Source organism: Harpia harpyja, chromosome 1 (genome assembly GCF_026419915.1).
Source record: "Harpia harpyja isolate bHarHar1 chromosome 1, bHarHar1 primary haplotype, whole genome shotgun sequence".
NCBI classification, from domain to species: domain Eukaryota; kingdom Metazoa; phylum Chordata; class Aves; order Accipitriformes; family Accipitridae; genus Harpia; species Harpia harpyja.
In genome coordinates this window covers 47,454,542-47,471,849 of record NC_068940.1, presented here as the reverse complement: position 1 = coordinate 47,471,849, position 17,308 = coordinate 47,454,542, and the positions used below count along the sequence as shown (strand labels likewise).

The window sequence follows — 17,308 nt, the reverse complement described above, 5'->3', positions numbered from 1 at the left end:
CCGTAAACCCCATCCCCGTCCCCCTGTGCTGCTGGGGGGGTGGTAGAGAATCCGGGAGTGAAGTTGTGCCCGGGAAGAAGGGAGGGGTGGAGGGAAGGTGTTCTGAGATTTGGTTTTATTTCTCATTACCCTACTCCGGTTGATTTGTAATAAATCAAGTTAATTTTCCCCAAACTGAGTCTGTTTTGCCCGTGACGGTAATTGGTGAGTGATCTCTCCTATCCTTATCTCGACCCACAAGCTCTTTGTTATATTTTCTCTCCCCTGTCCAGCTGAGAAGGAGGGGGAGTGACAGAACAGCTCTGGTGGGCACCTGGCATCCAGCCAGGGTTAACCCATCACAATTTTAAAGAGCAGCAAGTCATTTGGGCTACTCCCTACTTAGTTAGCAACGCTTAGAGAAAAGTAGCAAGTTTTTCTCTTGAACTTCCAAGAGTTTAAACTGAAGGCTACCTGTCTCTCCTTTCAGGTAGTCCTTGTTCAGATAAAATCTAGTTCAGATTTCTTACAAATGCTGCTTACAAGCATGAGATTTTACTATATCATCTGATGTATTGCTTTAGTCCCTTTGAAATATAGGGAGTCTGGAAGATCACCTCCCTATACGTACACTACGAACAGCATCAAAAAGTCACGAGTCAGTCAGGGAGATACTCTTACTCTGTGCCCCTGCAGAGCAACCTGGAAGTGACGATGAGCAAAGGGCTGTGAGCAGAGGCTGGGCTTTTGCTTGCTGGCACAGACTTTGTGGGCACAGCTACCCGTGTGTCATAGATCAGACAATAGCAATTTAAGATTTCGCTATGGAGATCAAATTCGGCTGGGCTTTCTGTGTTACACTAGGTCATAAGTAAAGCCTGGGCATTCCCTCGGAGGGGCCTGCATTGCTCTTTTAAATGGCAGAAATATGCCTTCTGTATACCAGTTTCCATGCAACCCATTTTCCTTACTGAGGGGTAGGGATCTTGAACCAGTTCTTACTGGACTAACTCCCTGTGGCTGTCAGGAGCAAGAAACTCATTTCTCTCCGTATTTGCATCTTGCAGGTCAGGGAAGGAGACCCTGGAATCCAGCCTGCTTGAGGCTCAGCAGCACTTATGTCAGCTGGAGATCGCCAGGAGTCAGCTTGAAATCCAACTTCACACAGTCAGGCAGGCCAAGGAGGTGATACAAGGCGAGAGCCTCATGTGCTTTGTTTCTGGTGATCCCCCTGCCTAGGGAGGATGGTATAAAAATAGCTGTCTGTCTGCAGTGCTTCTAAGGAGTGAAGGAGCTGGAGACAGATCCCTCCTACACTGAAATTCAAATGGCTTAAGGTTAGTGAAGTCAGAACCGCTGTTTATGTAGGCCCTGAATCTTGCCATTTGTCACGTTTGCAGGGGAAGTGAAGTACCTTCAATGTGAGCTGGAAGCAGAGAGATCTCTCGTGAAGCAGGAACGGGAAAAAATGGCGCAACAGCTCTTGCGGACAGAAGAGCAGTATAACAATACCCTCAGACTTCGGGAAACTGATCACGAAGTGGAAATAAACAAGCTCCTGCAAGACCTGGTAGGAAACAATATGCTTCTGAATTCTTCAGGCAAGCTTTGTGGGCTGGCTTTAGAAGAATAATAGCCTGAGCGTGTGAAATGGCAGCAAGCATCTGTCATAGGCCACACATTGCTAGGCCAGGCAGCAGAGCCAACGGCTCGCACTTGAAAGCACGTGAAGACCTACAGGACTACACCGGGACAGTAAATGCAAGCCACGGATTCCGTGTGGGCCTAAGACGAGTTCAGCAGAAGGTTGGGTGGTCCCCACCCAAAGCATGGCAGTAAAGGGGTAGGATCTTACCAGACTCCTGTCTACCATGAAGTAGACTCCTAACTTTCCTGCCAGCTGCAGTCGTGGGAACTTTGTTCCTTTCTTTCTGTCCTTTCACGGTTGACAGAGGTGTTATCTTTGGCCTTAAAGCATACAGAACAGATGGAACAGCCCCTTGTTCCTGGTACTTGAGTTCGTGGCCTGTCTTGTGACTAGGGCATCGGGGTGCTGGTCTCTTTCTCACCCTGCAGTCCAACTGCATCTTTTCCTTGATGAGAATGGAGTTGAGCTTTGAAAATAGAGACTCTGAGACTAGAGAGAAATCCTGTAGGTGAGAGGTGCTAGGAAACAGGCAGCTGCCAGAGAGGGGAAGGTAACATCTCCTCTTCTTCCACCAGCTGACCCTCCTTTTAAGTTCCTTGATAGGACATGATTTATGGAGAGCACAAAGCCACTACTGTGCGCTGTTGAGGTGGGGGTTTGTGGGAGGGATGAAGCTTCCCATTTTTTTGAGAAGCTTGGCTGGGACTCCATCTTGAAGTCTTTTTCTCCCCTCATCAGGCAAGCAAGTGGGAAGAGCACCATTCAGAGCTACAGGAGATGCTGGAGCAGTGGGAAAAGGAGAAGGCAGAGACAGAAAGGGAGCATGAGAAGAAGCTGTTTGATATGAAGCAGAAAGTTGCTACCATGCAAGCTCAACAAGAGGAGGAATGGACGAGAGTGGAAAATGCCAAGCAAGAGGTAAAGACTGTGAAAGGAGAATTTGTGTGGTTTTTTTACTCTTCTGGGCTCCTTATTGGCAGTGCTTCTCTGGACACTGTCTGTCTGGGTAGAAGCATGTCTTAGATACCCCTTTGTAAAGAGGAGCGATGCCTTGACAACCATGAGACCTTTGTGCCGTGAGGGACAGGCCCTGTAATGCGAGAGGCTACCACAGTGTAGGTTTAAGAAAGGCAGGAAGCGCGTTGCAGCCTGAAGAGAACATGAACACCGTAACTGTGTCTGTGATCTGACCACTACTCCTTCAAGAGGGCACAGTGGCATTCTAGAGGATGGTACCATGAAAACTCTACACAGTAGAGGTCCAAAAAAAACCCCAAAGCCCAACCCCAAAAACGGGAAATCCCATGTTGGGGTTGTTCTGTCTTCCCTTCCTCCCTCCCTATCAGAGAGAACATCATCATGCCACTGCCTAAATCATGGTTAGTCTGGACTTTAAATCCTGGCTGCAGTTCTGGCAGCTCCTCCCCAAAAGAACACGCTAGAGCTAGAAGAGGTTCGGAGAAGGGCAAAAAGGAAGACGGGACTGGCTGAGTAAGCTGGGAAAGACGCAACCGAAAGGGTGGCGCAGGAAAGGTCTTACAACATCCCGAGAGGCAAGGAGGGAGGGGGCAGCCCCTGACTGCCACTGAAGCAGGAGTTCAAATCTAGTACGAAAAGCAAACATGTATAGGTGGAATTATTGAATCTTTTTGTCACTGTTTTGCAGCAGGAACGGGACAGACTGCAAGCAGTTAAAGAAAAACTGGTAGGGGAGATAAAACTTCTTCAGGAATCAGTCACAGCCTCTGAAACCCAAGCAAATGCAGCAACAGATAGGAATCGCTGCCTTGAACAACAACTTCAAACTACATTGTCTATCTTAAAAATTAAAAATGAGGAAGTGGAAACGCAGTGGGAGAAAATCCAGATGCTCCAGAAAGAGGCAGCACAGGGAAAAGCTTTGCAGGAAAGTCTCACTCATATGACTGCCATCCTGTCAGAGAGGGAGGGAGAAATGAAGTTGTGCCAGGAACAGATGAGAATGCTGGAAAACCAGAAAGAAATGCATGAAACTACTCTCAGTGAGGTTATCAAGGACATAACAGAGAAAAAACAGAAGGTTGAATCCCAGCAAGAACAGATACAGGAGCTGGAGAAGCAGCAAGAAATGCTGAGGACTGCTGTCAGCAAGATGAGCAAAGAGCTGGAGGAGAGAGACCGGGAGAGCAAATTCCAGGAAGGGAAAATAATGTTTCTAGAACAACACGGTGCACCACAAGTGAGAAATCTGCAGCTGGATCTTGATCATATGAAAGGAAACTTGAAGGAGAAGAACTTGGAGCTTCTGTCTCTGACTCAGCAGATCCAAGCACTGGAAATGGAGAGAGAACAGGTGAAATCTCTGCACACGAGTCTTGAACACCTGAGGGCAGTTCTTAAGGACAGAGAGAGCGAGTGCAATTCTCAAAGGGATCAGTTAAGATTCTTGCAGCAGTACAAGGAACAGCAAGAGGGCTACCTGCAAGAGCTTCGTGGTACACTAGAAAAGATGACCCTTTCTTTATCTAAAAAGGATCAAGAGCTTGAGTCACAACAAAAGCAAATCCAGGAAGCTGAAGAAGTCATGGAAAGGCAGTTAACGACTGTCTGTGACCAACTGGAGCAGACCTCAGGAACCTTAAAGGAAAAGGACTGACTCCTAGACATCCAAAAGCAACAAGCAAGGAGCTATGCGGAAAAAACAGAACAGATTAATGTCTTACACAAAGACTTAGAATACACTACAGCAATACTGAAAGAAAAGGATTTAGTGATTGAATCTCAGAAGGAACTGATTGAGACCTTCCAAAAACAAGAGCAAGACTCTGAACAGCAGAAGGAAATTCTGCAGCAGCTTCAAGTGGCACTAAAGGAAAAAGAACAAGAAATTTTATCCCTTACAAAGCAATGTGAGTCATGGAAGGAAAAGGAGGAAAAGCGTGAAGCTGAGCAAACAAATCTCCAAGCAACAAAACTGACTCTGAAAGAAAGAGAAGAAAAGACAGGGGTTCTGGAGGAGGCTATCTCTAAGCTTCAGCAGCAAAAGGAGGAGGCAGCGATGCAGACCAAAGCTATACTGCAAAAACTAGAATACACTGAATCTTCTCTAGAAGCGAGAGATCAAGAGATAGTGTCTTTGCAAGAGCACGTCCAGGAGCTTCGAGAGCAGAAGGAGTTAGAAGGCAAGTAGGCCAAGAGTCTAGAGCAGGATCTAGACAAAATGAGCCAAATCTTGAAGGAGAACCATTTGGAGTTCCTCAGGCAGACGGAGCAAATGAACATGTTCCGGCTTTGTGAAGAAAGCATGAAAGTAGCACTAACATTGTGCAGCAGCAAGTGAATCTGCTTGAGTAAGCGGTGAGGAAGAGAGATGAAGACAATGAAGCGCTCGTGCAAAAACTCCAGCGCCAAGAAGAAGAACTGAAGACCTTGCAGAATCTCCAGCTTAGGCTAACCAAGAAGAATGAAGATGTTAGGCATTGCAGAGAGCAAGAGAAGCTCCTAGAAGAAGCCTTGCATGAGAAGGAGCAAGAGACCAAGGCTCCAGGTGAACTAAAAGAGTTAGAAGAGGAAGTAAGAGCTCTTCAGGAAGATCTCCAGCATGTTCAGCCGACTCTGACAAAGAAGGATGAAGAGATCAAGCACCAGCGAGACAGAGTTGGGTACTTAGAGAAGACTCTGACAGGGAGAGAACAAGAGCTTAGGAGGCAGAGTGAACTCCTGAAACAAATAACATCAGCTTTGCGATGGAAGGATGGAGGGGAGACTCTACAGAAACAAATCCAGAAACTCCAGAAATGGGAGGAAGAGAAAGCAGAGAAGAGGAGAGTTCTCCAGGAGAGAGACCGTTCCTTGCAAAGACAGAAGGAGCTAACCCAACAACTGGCGGATGAGCGGAAAGCCAAGGGGGAAGAATTGGAGCGCACGATTGCTATTTTGAAGCAGACCAAAAGCAGGGAAGTCAAATGGAAAGAGAAGGCACAAGCACGGACTCTTGCCCTTACCAAGAGTGAAATGGCCAATGGGACTTTGAGGGAAGAAATAGTCATCCTGCAGAGTATGGTTTCAGAGGGGGTCACGGACCAGTTTCATCATCAGGTAGGCAGTGTGATTGATCACCAGTCAACTAAAATGTCTATAAAGGATTCTAATGATGATTCCCATAAAGATACGGGAATATATAGTCCCATAAATACATGACCTGCTTGACCAAAGAAACTATGATTGTAGCCAGCAGGCTTGCCTGTCTGTGTACAAGCTCAAGCCATTCACCCGCTGAAATGTTTTCTGTCAACACCCAAACTACTGCAAGAACTATGGAGCTTGCTGTTAAAATTACCCCAAGCCCAAATGCTGGGGATGGGTAATTGGTTCTCTTCTATGTAGGCAAGCTTAGCCAACATGTCGTGGTTAGGGTTTGGCATGGACAGGAAAGGGCACAGTTGACCAAACTAATGTACTAAACTTAGTAGAATTTTGTAACGATGGCTGCACAGCAGCTACGCTGGCAGTGCTTAGAGGATGCTTTCAGAGATGTAGATTTCTGAGGTACAGCTTTTCCAGTGTATTAAAAATAATGGCATTCGTACCGTTGCCCGATCAGGTGAAAGGCTTCATTGCGCATTCAGGATGTACTTGTGCTGCAGTCCAAAAGGCCTGAAGGCAAGTCTGTGTGGATTTCCCCACAGTGATTGGGAGGAGGGCCCCTAGGAAGAGAGTGTGTTGTTTTGGCCTGACGACCCAGAGGAGAAGAAGGGACTTAGCACTGTCCATTCCCGAGTCCGGTCACTCTCCCCGACTTGTTGGTTCTGGCCCTTCTAACCTTTATGTGGCACCAGCTCACATAATCTCCTCTCTGTATACCCAGCAGGCTATTGCAGAAGGGGAGCAGGTATCATGGCTCTCGGAGAAGAGACTCCTGTCTGTCCTGGTTTCAGCTGGGATAGAGTTAACTGTCTTCCTAGTAGCTGGTACAGTGCTATGTTTTGAGTTCAGTATGCGAAGAATGTGGATAACACTGATGTTTTCAGTTGTTGCTCAGCAGTGTTTAGACTAATGTCAAGGATTTTTCAGCTTCTCATGCCCAGCCAGCGAGAAAGCTGGAGGGGCACAAGAAGTTGGCACAGGACACAGCCAGGGCACCTGACCCAAACTGGCCAACGGGGTGTTCCATACCATGTGACGTCCCATCTAGTATAGGAACTGGGAGGTGGGGGCGGGGAATCGCCGCTCGGGGACTGGCTGGGTGTCGGTTGGCGGGTGGTGAGCAATTGTACTGCGCATCATTTGTACATTCCAATCCTTTCATTATTACTGTTGTCATTTTATTAGTGTTATCATTATCATTATTAGTTTCTTCTTTTCTGTTCTATTAAACCGTTCTTATCTCAACCCACAGGTTTTGCTTCTTCTCCCGATTTTCTCCCCCATCCCACTGGGTGGGGGGGAGTGAGTGAGCGGCTGCGTGGTGTTTAGTTGCTGGCTGGGGTTAAACCACAACAGTCCTTTTTGGCGCCCAACGTGGGGCATGAAGGGTTGAGATAATGACAAACCTGACCAGAGCTTGTTAAAACAAATTTGTTATAAGCATTCATTATATCAGTCTAATACTTGCTGGTCATTATGTTGATTTATGTGTTCTTAGAGTTGTTGCTCTGGTTTTTAAAGTTCTGTTATATATCACCTCGCTTGCTGTATGTAGTCCCTCTTCTGCTGCTTATCATCCGTGGGAGGTGGATTAAGGTTTTCGCTTTGATGTATTGTATAACACTGGTTTATGGTATGATAAAGTTGTCGGCTGTGGGATTAATCCGGTACTTGCACTCAGCATTGTCACCTTTATACTCTGGGAGCCATGTGTGGGAAACTATTAATAATTATACCATTTACCTTTCCTCCTTGGAAAACCAGTCTATGGGTGGGGTACCTTTCTTCCCCTCTCCTTTCTCCTTCAGTCCAGTTACAATGGTGTTTGAGAATTTTGAAAACTTTGAATACTCTTGGGTTGTTGGGACCCGCACAGTCCTAGCCCTACTGCTAGGAACTAGCATGCTTCTGAATGTGGTTCAGCTCTCGTTTAAGGTTAAACAACTATTTAAGAAAATCACCCAGAGATCTGCCCCAAGGCTGGATAATTATGAGTGGCAGGGTGTGTGGGGTAGTATGGGCAAGTACCTAGAAAAGTGGGCACCTCCAATGTTTTGGAAATTCACCCCTGAACAAGTGCAGAATCCAGAAGAACTAGTAAAATATTTGGAAAAGGTATGCTGTCACCCCAGCAGCTCCAGAGAGATACAAATTACTGCAACGTGCTGGGGCCTGGCCCATGCCTATCGAGCCCTGTTCGACACCACTCAGTACCCTCAAGGGGAAGAGAAGGTCTCTGGACCTAACAACAAAACGATGAGCACTGCGGTCACTCAAACCTCGCCAACGGGCACTGCGGCCCCTCCAGCCCTGGCGACGAGCACTGTGGCTACCCAAACCTCAGCGACAGGCACTGCAGCCCCTCCAGCCTCGGCAATGAGCACGGCAGCTACCCAAACCTCGGCAACGGGCACTGAGGTCCCTCCAGCCCCAGCAACGAGCACAGCAGCTACCCAAACCTTGGCAACAGACGCTGTGGTTATTCAAGACCCGGCGAGCGGTACTGCAACTGAACCAGCGGACCAACCTGCACCAGTATCAGTTGCCCCCGTACAGAAAAAGAAATATACAAAAAAATCAGTTCGCTTAGCGAAGGATGAAGGCGAACCAGGGTCATCACGGGAACAGGAGGAAGAGGCAGAACCAGAGGTAATAACCCGGTCCCTATCCTTGAGTGAGCTGCGGGATATGCGAAAAGATTTTGGCCGCCATATAGGTGAGCATATTATCACCTGGCTCCTCCGATGCTGGGACAATGGGGCTAATAGCTTGGAATTAGAAGGTAGGGAAGCCAAGCAGCTGGGATCGCTTGCCAGGGAAGGTGGCATTGACAAGGCAATTGGAAACGGGACACAAGCCATCAGCCTCTGGAGGCGACTCCTGTCAAGTGTGAAGGAAAGGTACCCCTTTAAGGAAGATGTTATATGTCAATCAAGCAAGTGGACAACTATGGAAAAAGGTATCCAATATCTGAGGGAATTAGCTGTGCTAGAGACAATTCATCATGACCCGGACAACCCACAATTACCCAAAGATCCAGATGAAGTCCAATGCACACGACCCACGTGGCGGAAGTTTGTATGGAGCACACCATCGTCCTATGCCAACTCACTGGCAATAATGACCTGGAAAGACGAAGAGGCACCGACAGTGGATGAAGTGGCTCACCAACTCCGTCAATACGAAGAAAATCTCTCCTCCTCCCTACAAGCCTGCATTTCGGCTGTGGAGAAGCTGTCCGAGGATTTCCAGCAATTCAAAGAGGAGATGTCCTATTGCCCACCTGTAAGGACCAATGTCTCAGCTATTAGGAGTGAGCGCTCCTCTGCCCAAGAGAGAGAATATAGAAGGTACACACCACGAGGTGCCCTGTGGTTTTACTTATGTGATCATGGAGAGGACATGAGGAAATGGGATGGAAAACCTACCTCGGTCCTAAATGCACGGGTACGTGAGCTGCGAGGAAAAACCACCACAAAAGGCGATTCTACCAGGAAAAATGCCGCTCCAGTTTCCAAACAGAGTAGAAGGGCTGATCTTATTTCTGATCCTCTTGAAGGGAATTCTGAGCCAATTTTACGAGAAGTGAATACTGGATACTCTGACCAGAATTAGAGGGGCCCTGCCTCCAGCCAGGTGGAGGAAAGGGATAACCGGGTCTATTGGACTGGGTGGATTCGATGGCCTGGCACGTTAGACCCACAGGAGTATAAGGCTCTAGTAGACACCGGCGCACAGTGCACTCTAATGCCATCAAGTTATAAAGGGGCAGAACCCATTTGTATTTCTGGTGTGACAGGGGGATCCCAAGAGTTAACTGTATTGGAAGCTGAAGTAAGCCTAACTGGGAATGAATGGCAGAAACACCCCATTGTGACTGGTCCAGAGGCTCCGTGCATCCTTGGCATAGACTGTCTCAGGAGAGGGTATTTTAAGGACCCAAAGGGGTATCGATGGGCTTTTGGTATAGCTGCCTTGGAGACGGAGGGCATGGAACAGCTGTCTACCCTGCCTGGTCTCTCTCAAGACCCTTCGATTGTGGGGTTGCTGAGGGTTGAAGAACAAGTGCCAATTGCTACCACGACGGTGCACTGGCGCCAATATCGCACCAACCGAGACTCTCTGATTCCCATCCACAAGTTGATTCGCCAACTGGAGAGCCAAGGAGTGACCAGCAAAACTCGCTCACCCTTTAATAGTCCCATATGGCCAGTGCGAAAGTCTAATGGGGAGTGGAGACTAACAGTTGACTATCGCGGCCTGAATGAAGTTACGCCACCGCTGAGTGCTGCCGTTCCAGATATGCTAGAACTTCAATACGAACTAGAGTCAAAGGCAGCCAAGTGGTATGCTACAATTGACATTGCTAATGCGTTTTTCTCAATCCCTCTGGCAGCAGAGTGTCGTCCACAATTTGCCTTTACTTGGAGGGGTGTCCAGTACACTTGGAATCGATTGCCCCAGGGGTGGAAACACAGCCCCACCATTTGCCATGGACTAATCCAGACTGCACTGGAAAAAGGTGAAGCTCCGGAACACCTGCAATACATTGATGACATCATCGTATGGGGCAACACGGCAGAAGAAGTCTTTGAGAAAGGGAAGAAAATAATCCAAATCCTTCTGAAAGCCGGTTTTGCCATAAAAGAAAGTAAGGTCAAGGGACCTGCACGGGAGATCCAGTTTTTAGGAATAAAATGGCAAGATGGGCGTCGTCAGATCCCAATGGATGTGATTAACAAAATAGCAGCTATGTCTCCACCAACTAATAAAAAGGAAACACAGGCCTTCTTAGGTGTCGTGGGGTTTTGGAGAATGCATATTCCAAATTACAGTCTGATTGTAAGCCCTCTCTATCAAGTGACCCGAAAGAAGAATGATTTTCAATGGGGCCCTGAGCAACAACAAGCCTTTGAACAAATTAAACGGGAGATTGTTCACGCAGTAGCCCTTGGACCAGTCCGGACAGGACAAGATGTTAAAAATGTGCTCTATACTGCAGCTGGGGAGAATGGCCCTACCTGGAGCCTCTGGCAGAAAGCACCTGGGGAGACCCGAGGCCGACCCCTGGGGTTTTGGAGTCAAGGATATCGAGGATCCGAGGCTCGCTATACTCCAACTGAAAAAGAGATATTGGCAGCATATGAAGGAGTTCAAGCTGCCTCAGAAGTTGTTGGTACTGAAACACAGCTCCTTTTAGCACCCCGACTGCCAGCGCTGGGCTGGATGTTCAAAGGGAGGGTCTCCTCTACACATCACGCGACTGATGCCACGTGGAGTAAGTGGATTGCACTGATCACACAACGGGCTCGCATAGGAAACCCCAGTCGCCCAGGAATTTTGGAAGTGATCACGGACTGGCCAGAAGGCAAAGATTTTGGAATGTTGCCAGAGGAGGAGGTGGCACATGCTGAAGAGGCCCCGCTGTATAATAAACTGCCAGAAAATGAGAGGCAATATGCCCTGTTCACTGACGGATCCTGTCGCATCGTGGGAAAGCATCGGAGGTGGAAAGCTGCCGTATGGAGTCCTACACGACAAGTTGCAGAAACTGCTGAAGGAGAAGGTGAATCGAGTCAGTTTGCAGAGGTGAAAGCCATCCAGCTAGCATTAGATATTGCTGAAAGAGAAAAGTGGCCAGTGCTCTATCTCTATACTGACTCATGGATGGTGGCAAATGCCCTGTGGGGGTGGTTACAGCAATGGAAGAAGAGCAACTGGCAGCACAGAGGTAAACCCATTTGGGCTGCCGCACTGTCGCAAGATATTGCGTCCCGGCTAGAGAATCTGGTTGTAAAAGTACGTCATGTAGATGCTCACATACCCAAGAGTCGGGCCACTGAAGAACATCAAAACAACCAACAGGTGGATCAGGCTGCCAAGATTGAAGTGGCTCAGGTGGACCTGGACTGGCAACATAAGGGTGAACTATTTATGGCTCGGTGGGCCCATGATGCTTCAGGCCATCAGGGAAGAGATGCAACATATAGATGGGCTCGTGACCGAGGGGTGGACTTGACCATGGACACTATTGCACAGGTTATCCATGAATGTGAAACATGTGCTGCAATTAAGCAAGCCAAGCGGTTAAAGCCCCTGTGGTATGGAGGGCGATGGCTGAAATATAAATATGGGGAACCCTGGCAGATTGACTATATCACACTCCCACAAACTCACCAAGGCAAGCGCTATGTGCTCACAATGGTGGAAGCAACCACTGGATGGCTGGAAACGTATTCTGTACCCCATGCCACCGCCCGGAACACTATCCTGGGCCTTGAAAAGCAGGTCTTGTGGCGACATGGCACCCCAGAACGAATTGAGTCGGACAACGGGACTCATTTCCGAAACAACCTCATAGACACCTGGGCCAAAGAGCATGGCATTGAGTGGGTGTATCATATCCCCTATCATGCACCAGCCTCTGGGAAAATTGAGTGATACAATGGACTGTTAAAGACTACATTGAGAGCAATGGGGGGTGGAACTTTCAAACATTGGGATACACATTTAGCAAAAGCCACCTGGTTAGTCAACACCAGAGGATCTGCCAATCGGGGTGGCCCTGCCCAGTCAGAATTTTTACGTACTGTAGAAGGGGATAAAGTCCCTGTTGTGCACATAAAAAATATGTTAGGGAAGACAGTCTGGGTTACTCCTGCCTCAGGCAAAGGTAAACCCCTTCGTGGGATTGCTTTTGCTCAAGGGCCTGGGTGCACTTGGTGGGTGATGCAAAAAGATGGGGAAGTCCGATGTGTGCCTCAAGGGGATTTAATTTTAGGTGAGAATAGCCAGAATTAAACTGTATGATATTAGTTGCTATATAACCCTGCTACTGTAGTTATCCTTACTATAATTGTTATATGCTATATCCATAGTACTATAGTAAGAATCACTTAGATCAAGCAAGAAAAGAACTGTGATAAAACTGAGCAAAGCGCAGTAGTGATGGAACCAGAACTGACTCCAGCATGCAACAATCCAACGGTATACACTATCCTCCTGCTGTGCCAAATGTCATCTGCTCGTCACACTGCACTGAAGCCCAATTCTGCTCTACCAACTGAGAGGACTTTGCACCTTCCCTCCTGCCCAGAAAGACTGGTATGACAGATGGAGCCCAGAGTCGGAAACTAAATGAACTCAATGAACATTTTATGAACATGACCCATGAACTAAAGGAATGATATCTCTGTGTGTGTATACATATATATATATCTCTCTCATTGTTCATATCTCTTAAAGGGATGGAAAGGTGGCGATGATTGACCAGGATGTAACTAAAGGTATGGGAACTGAGCATGACGTCAATGGTATAGAATAAGGGGTGGATACTGTCCTGGTTTCAGCTGGGATAGAGTTAACTGTCTTCCTAGTAGCTGGTACAGTGCTATGTTTTGAGTTCAGTATGCGAAGAATGTGGATAACACTGATGTTTTCAGTTGTTGCTCAGCAGTGTTTAGACTAATGTCAAGGATTTTTCAGCTTCTCATGCCCAGCCAGCGAGAAAGCTGGAGGGGCACAAGAAGTTGGCACAGGACACAGCCAGGGCACCTGACCCAAACTGGCCAACGGGGTGTTCCATACCATGTGACGTCCCATCTAGTATAGGAACTGGGAGGTGGGGGCGGGGAATCGCCGCTCGGGGACTGGCTGGGTGTCGGTTGGCGGGTGGTGAGCAATTGTACTGCGCATCATTTGTACATTCCAATCCTTTCATTATTACTGTTGTCATTTTATTAGTGTTATCATTATCATTATTAGTTTCTTCTTTTCTGTTCCATTAAACTGTTCTTATCTCAGACCACGGGTTTTGCTTCTTTTCCCGATTTTCTCCCCCATCCCACTGGGTGGGGGGGAGTGAGTGAGCGGCTGCGTGGTGTTTAGTTGCTGGCTGGGGTTAAACCACGACACTGTTGCAGCAGCTGGAATGTCTGCAGTGAGCAGTTGCAAGGCTGGAACTGGAGAAGACTGAGCTGAAGCAACTCAATGCTGAGCTCAGGAGGACTCTCGAGCAGGTAAAACAGGCTTTCATTGCCTCTGCAAAGCCTCACGGTCCTCTGGATCACACCACATTTCCACAGACAGCACTTTGGAGTCCTCTGCTCGTTTCCTTCCCTCTCCCACTTCCCCCTGTGGACACACACTTTTGTATTCTCTCTCTCTTCTGGCACCCCGTTGCCTTCACAAATGTGCATTCACTCTGGTATCACCCTTCTTGCCCCAGTGTCCCCGTACACACACATTTGACACTCTTGAGTCAGGAACTGTTTCCTCTTGCTCTTTGTCTTCCATAGTCTACTTCGAGTGCTTTTTGCCCGCAACGTTCTCTGGTGCAATTAACAGCCCCTGAGCAGAAATCTCCTTGCCATGATGTCCAGAGGTCCTTTTGCTCCTTGTTTGGTGGCAGGTTTCTGTGACCCTTTCTCCTATCACCAACGTGCAGGTGGAACATGAACGGAGGAGACTGAAGAGATATCACGGTGGTCGGTCGCTGCCAGATGCGTGCAGATTTTCTTTCTCTGACCAGCACAAGATGCTTCTAGACAGGTGAGAACAGAATCTTACTTGGTGGGAGGAGGGTCTGGCCATACTGAGGAACAATGGCAAATCCCAGTGGCAGCAGCCCCCTGGTATAGACCTAAGAGAAGTCGAACATAGACCGTGGCCCTAGCCAAACTGGAGACCAAAAGGAAATCCTTGCATTTTCTTCACAGGAGGAGTCTCACGCTCCCTGCAGTCATCATTTAGCTGAGTTGCAGAACCAGATGAGGAGTAGGAAAGCTCTCATCAAAAGCTGCTGTGGCTGTACTGATGGGCACAACTTTGCACGATGCTACAGCCCGAGTTTTGTTTGGCTGTCAGGAAGTGAGTACACCAGGCAGTGGAAATACCCAGTCAGTCAGACACATCTGTTGGCCATGGCCAAACAACATCATGCACCTAGGTCTAGTCTCTGGCTTGCCTAAAGGTCAGGCATGGTGGGAGAGGGACTGGAGGAAATTCAGAGAACTGGAACTCACTGGAAAATAGAGAATATTCTAAGGATGTTCCCCTTGAGTCTTACTCATCTAGTTGACTCCTCCTATTTTCCCTTGGCTCAGTTAACACTTAATTCGTGCACTTATGAGAAAAAAAAATAAAAAATACTTAGTTCCCTAGTGAAAGTGCTCATCCTGCCTCCTCCGTCACAGTGTGGGCATCCCCTGTATCACACTGTGAAGCACAAAAGCCTCAGCAGTCCAGCTGCTGTTGAATCTCCTTCAAAGGCTTTTTGGGTAAGCTGATGTTTTATACCTTCCAGCTTGGAAGTCTGGTCTATACTATTTCCAAAAGTCAGCAGATTCTGACAATACTGCCAGGCAAAGATGGTGGCTGCAGGAGACAGCCAGCTGCAGGTGCTAATGGCTGCATCATGGCCCTTTAGCTCTTTCTGGCCACCTGTGCTGCCTACCTGGTGCTCTCCCTTCAACCTAATGGCGCTGCTCCTGGCATACATCAGGTCTTAGCGTGAGCTGGGTTAGCCAAAATCTGAGCAGGAGTTGAGTGAACAGTCACACTCCACCCCTTGGTGTAGTCAAACATCTAGCGAACCCACTGCTTCGGCAAGTGGAGGTACTGTTACTCCGCTTGCCTCGCCTCCGGGGATCTGAGGCAGCGCCAGAGCTTACAGCCTTCAGGCAACCGTTAGTCTCCTATTGCTATGCTGTGCTAATCACTATTCCAGTATCGGACTGAGTCAGAGACCTAAGCACAGTGTGGACGCTTGTTTTATCAGTGTAAGAATGTACATCCCAGCTCCTGAACCCTATTGCATCTCTTGACGGCGGTACTGGCAGTAGCAGCAGTCGCCAGACTCCTCTTCCACGTACTTTTATGGCTCTGGTACGCCCTGGTTTCCCTGAGGAGGTGAATCTTTGCAGGTGTTCAGGGCAAAATGCCTGTAAGATTTATGTGAGTAAAGTACATGGTGCTTAGCTCTGGCAAGGGAGCCGAGAATACCATTGAAGCCATCAAGTTATACCTTAAGGATGCTTTCACCAGGAAGCCTCGGCGCCTGAAGTTCTGTTGCTACAGATAACTGACTGAACCCCTGTGAGAGACTGAATTGTTATCTTGAGCTGTTTGTCTCAAAGACTGTTAGGTGTGAGAGAGACTTCTCAAGCCATTCATCTCAAGAATTGTGGACTGCTTATCTCAAGCCCTTTGTCTCTGAGATGGCCTGTCTAAGCAGGACATTCCTCTGTCCATAAGGATGATTACTAGGCCACTGAGGCATTCAGGAGAGGAAACAGGCTGAAGCAGACAAGCATGTAAGGATGTGGAGGCTACCATTCTCACAGAAACTGTAGTCTTTGAGATAAGATTTGGTCACGTAAAGGTCGTGTTGAGACGGGGAGCCAAAGGAACCTTAGTAGATATAGTAGATATATGGATGTAAATAGGAACTGTTTAATAATTATCTGGCTTGTAATGAAGTTGAAGAAATTTCAGTAGAGGTAGACATGGCTCAAGGGGATGAGAGGTGATGTTTAACGTTTGCATTGTTGAGGCTGGCTGGGACAAGAGACAGTCCCTGATAAGAAGCAGAAGTCAACCCCAAGAACCAGCCAAGACCGGCCTTGTGATTTGGATAAATGCCAAGGAGCAACTGAGTCTGCGCAAGGACAGAAGGTTAAGAGTTCACCGCGAAGAAGACATACAGCCTTCATCTTCACGACCCTCGACAACCACCATAAGGAGGCACTGTGCAGGCGCAGTTGGGAAGAACTTAGGGAAATGACTTCTTGGAACTAATTTTAATATGAAACGGGGATAGGTCATGCCTATGTATAGGCGTATTGTGAAACTCTGTACGTGTAACACTTGACTGTATAAATTTGAAGTGAACTGCCGAGTCAAGCATGCACGACTTTGGTGGGACTACCCCCCGTGCTGCCCAGCGCTGAATGAACATACCTACTTTACAATCTCACTGATTGTGGAGTCTGTTTCCACACGTCAGTGTGATAGACAAACCTGCAGCATGTGAACAGTACATGAACAATACATATGTGCATACCCCATAGAAATATGCCCTATAAAAGACCGTGGAGACAAGCCGTGGTGTGCACCCACCACCAAAGAATTGAAGACTGAGGACTAACAGGACGCTGCTGGATCCGTGGTGGTGACTATCCTTGCAACTCTATCCCGACTGCTTGCTTGATTTCTGCCTTTTCTTCCATTCTATCCTATCGCTACTATTTTCTACTTTTGATATTTTCGATAATAAAAACTCTTTTGGGTATACGGCATTTGACCTCATTTGTGTCTTAATCTCGCCCTTGGGATCATATTGAAACCTTCCCCGACATTGGATCAGGACGTTTAAATTGGCGTCACAGACAGGATCCCTTGAGACGACAGTGCCGTACTGTTTCTCAAATACTTGAGACTTCTCGGGAACGTAAGGGGAGCAGGCTTGTGTTGTGTTGTGTTTGAAACTTTACGTGCTGCCTTCCTGAGACGAGTGCTTCCCCGCTTTGTGTAAGATGAGCGATAGTAAAATTGCCC

General features: G+C 47.8%; 2 protein-coding genes across 3 annotated transcripts; both read left to right on the top strand.

The window, feature by feature from the left end:
• The first annotated feature begins 382 nt into the window (after positions 1-382).
• Positions 383-4,267, top strand: LOC128143973 (centrosome-associated protein CEP250-like). Of its 2 annotated transcripts, none has more exons than XM_052792137.1 (3): positions 383-1,549; positions 2,366-2,545; positions 3,297-4,267. In XM_052792137.1, exons 1-3 carry the CDS (start codon positions 1,448-1,450, stop codon positions 4,260-4,262), a joined length of 1,248 nt encoding a protein of 415 aa, XP_052648097.1. In that variant the 5' UTR covers positions 383-1,447; the 3' UTR covers positions 4,263-4,267. The 2 variants fall into 2 exon arrangements, with proteins under 2 accessions (XP_052648097.1, XP_052648089.1); XM_052792129.1 differs by having other exon boundaries at positions 3,294-4,267.
• On the top strand, positions 4,266-5,806 carry LOC128151672 (centrosome-associated protein CEP250-like; the record flags this gene model as incomplete). Its single annotated transcript, XM_052809626.1, has 2 exons — positions 4,266-4,788; positions 4,962-5,806. Coding segments are annotated over 2 exons (1,368 nt in total), but the record flags the coding sequence as incomplete, so codon positions are not given.
• Positions 5,807-17,308: the final 11,502 nt, after the last annotated feature.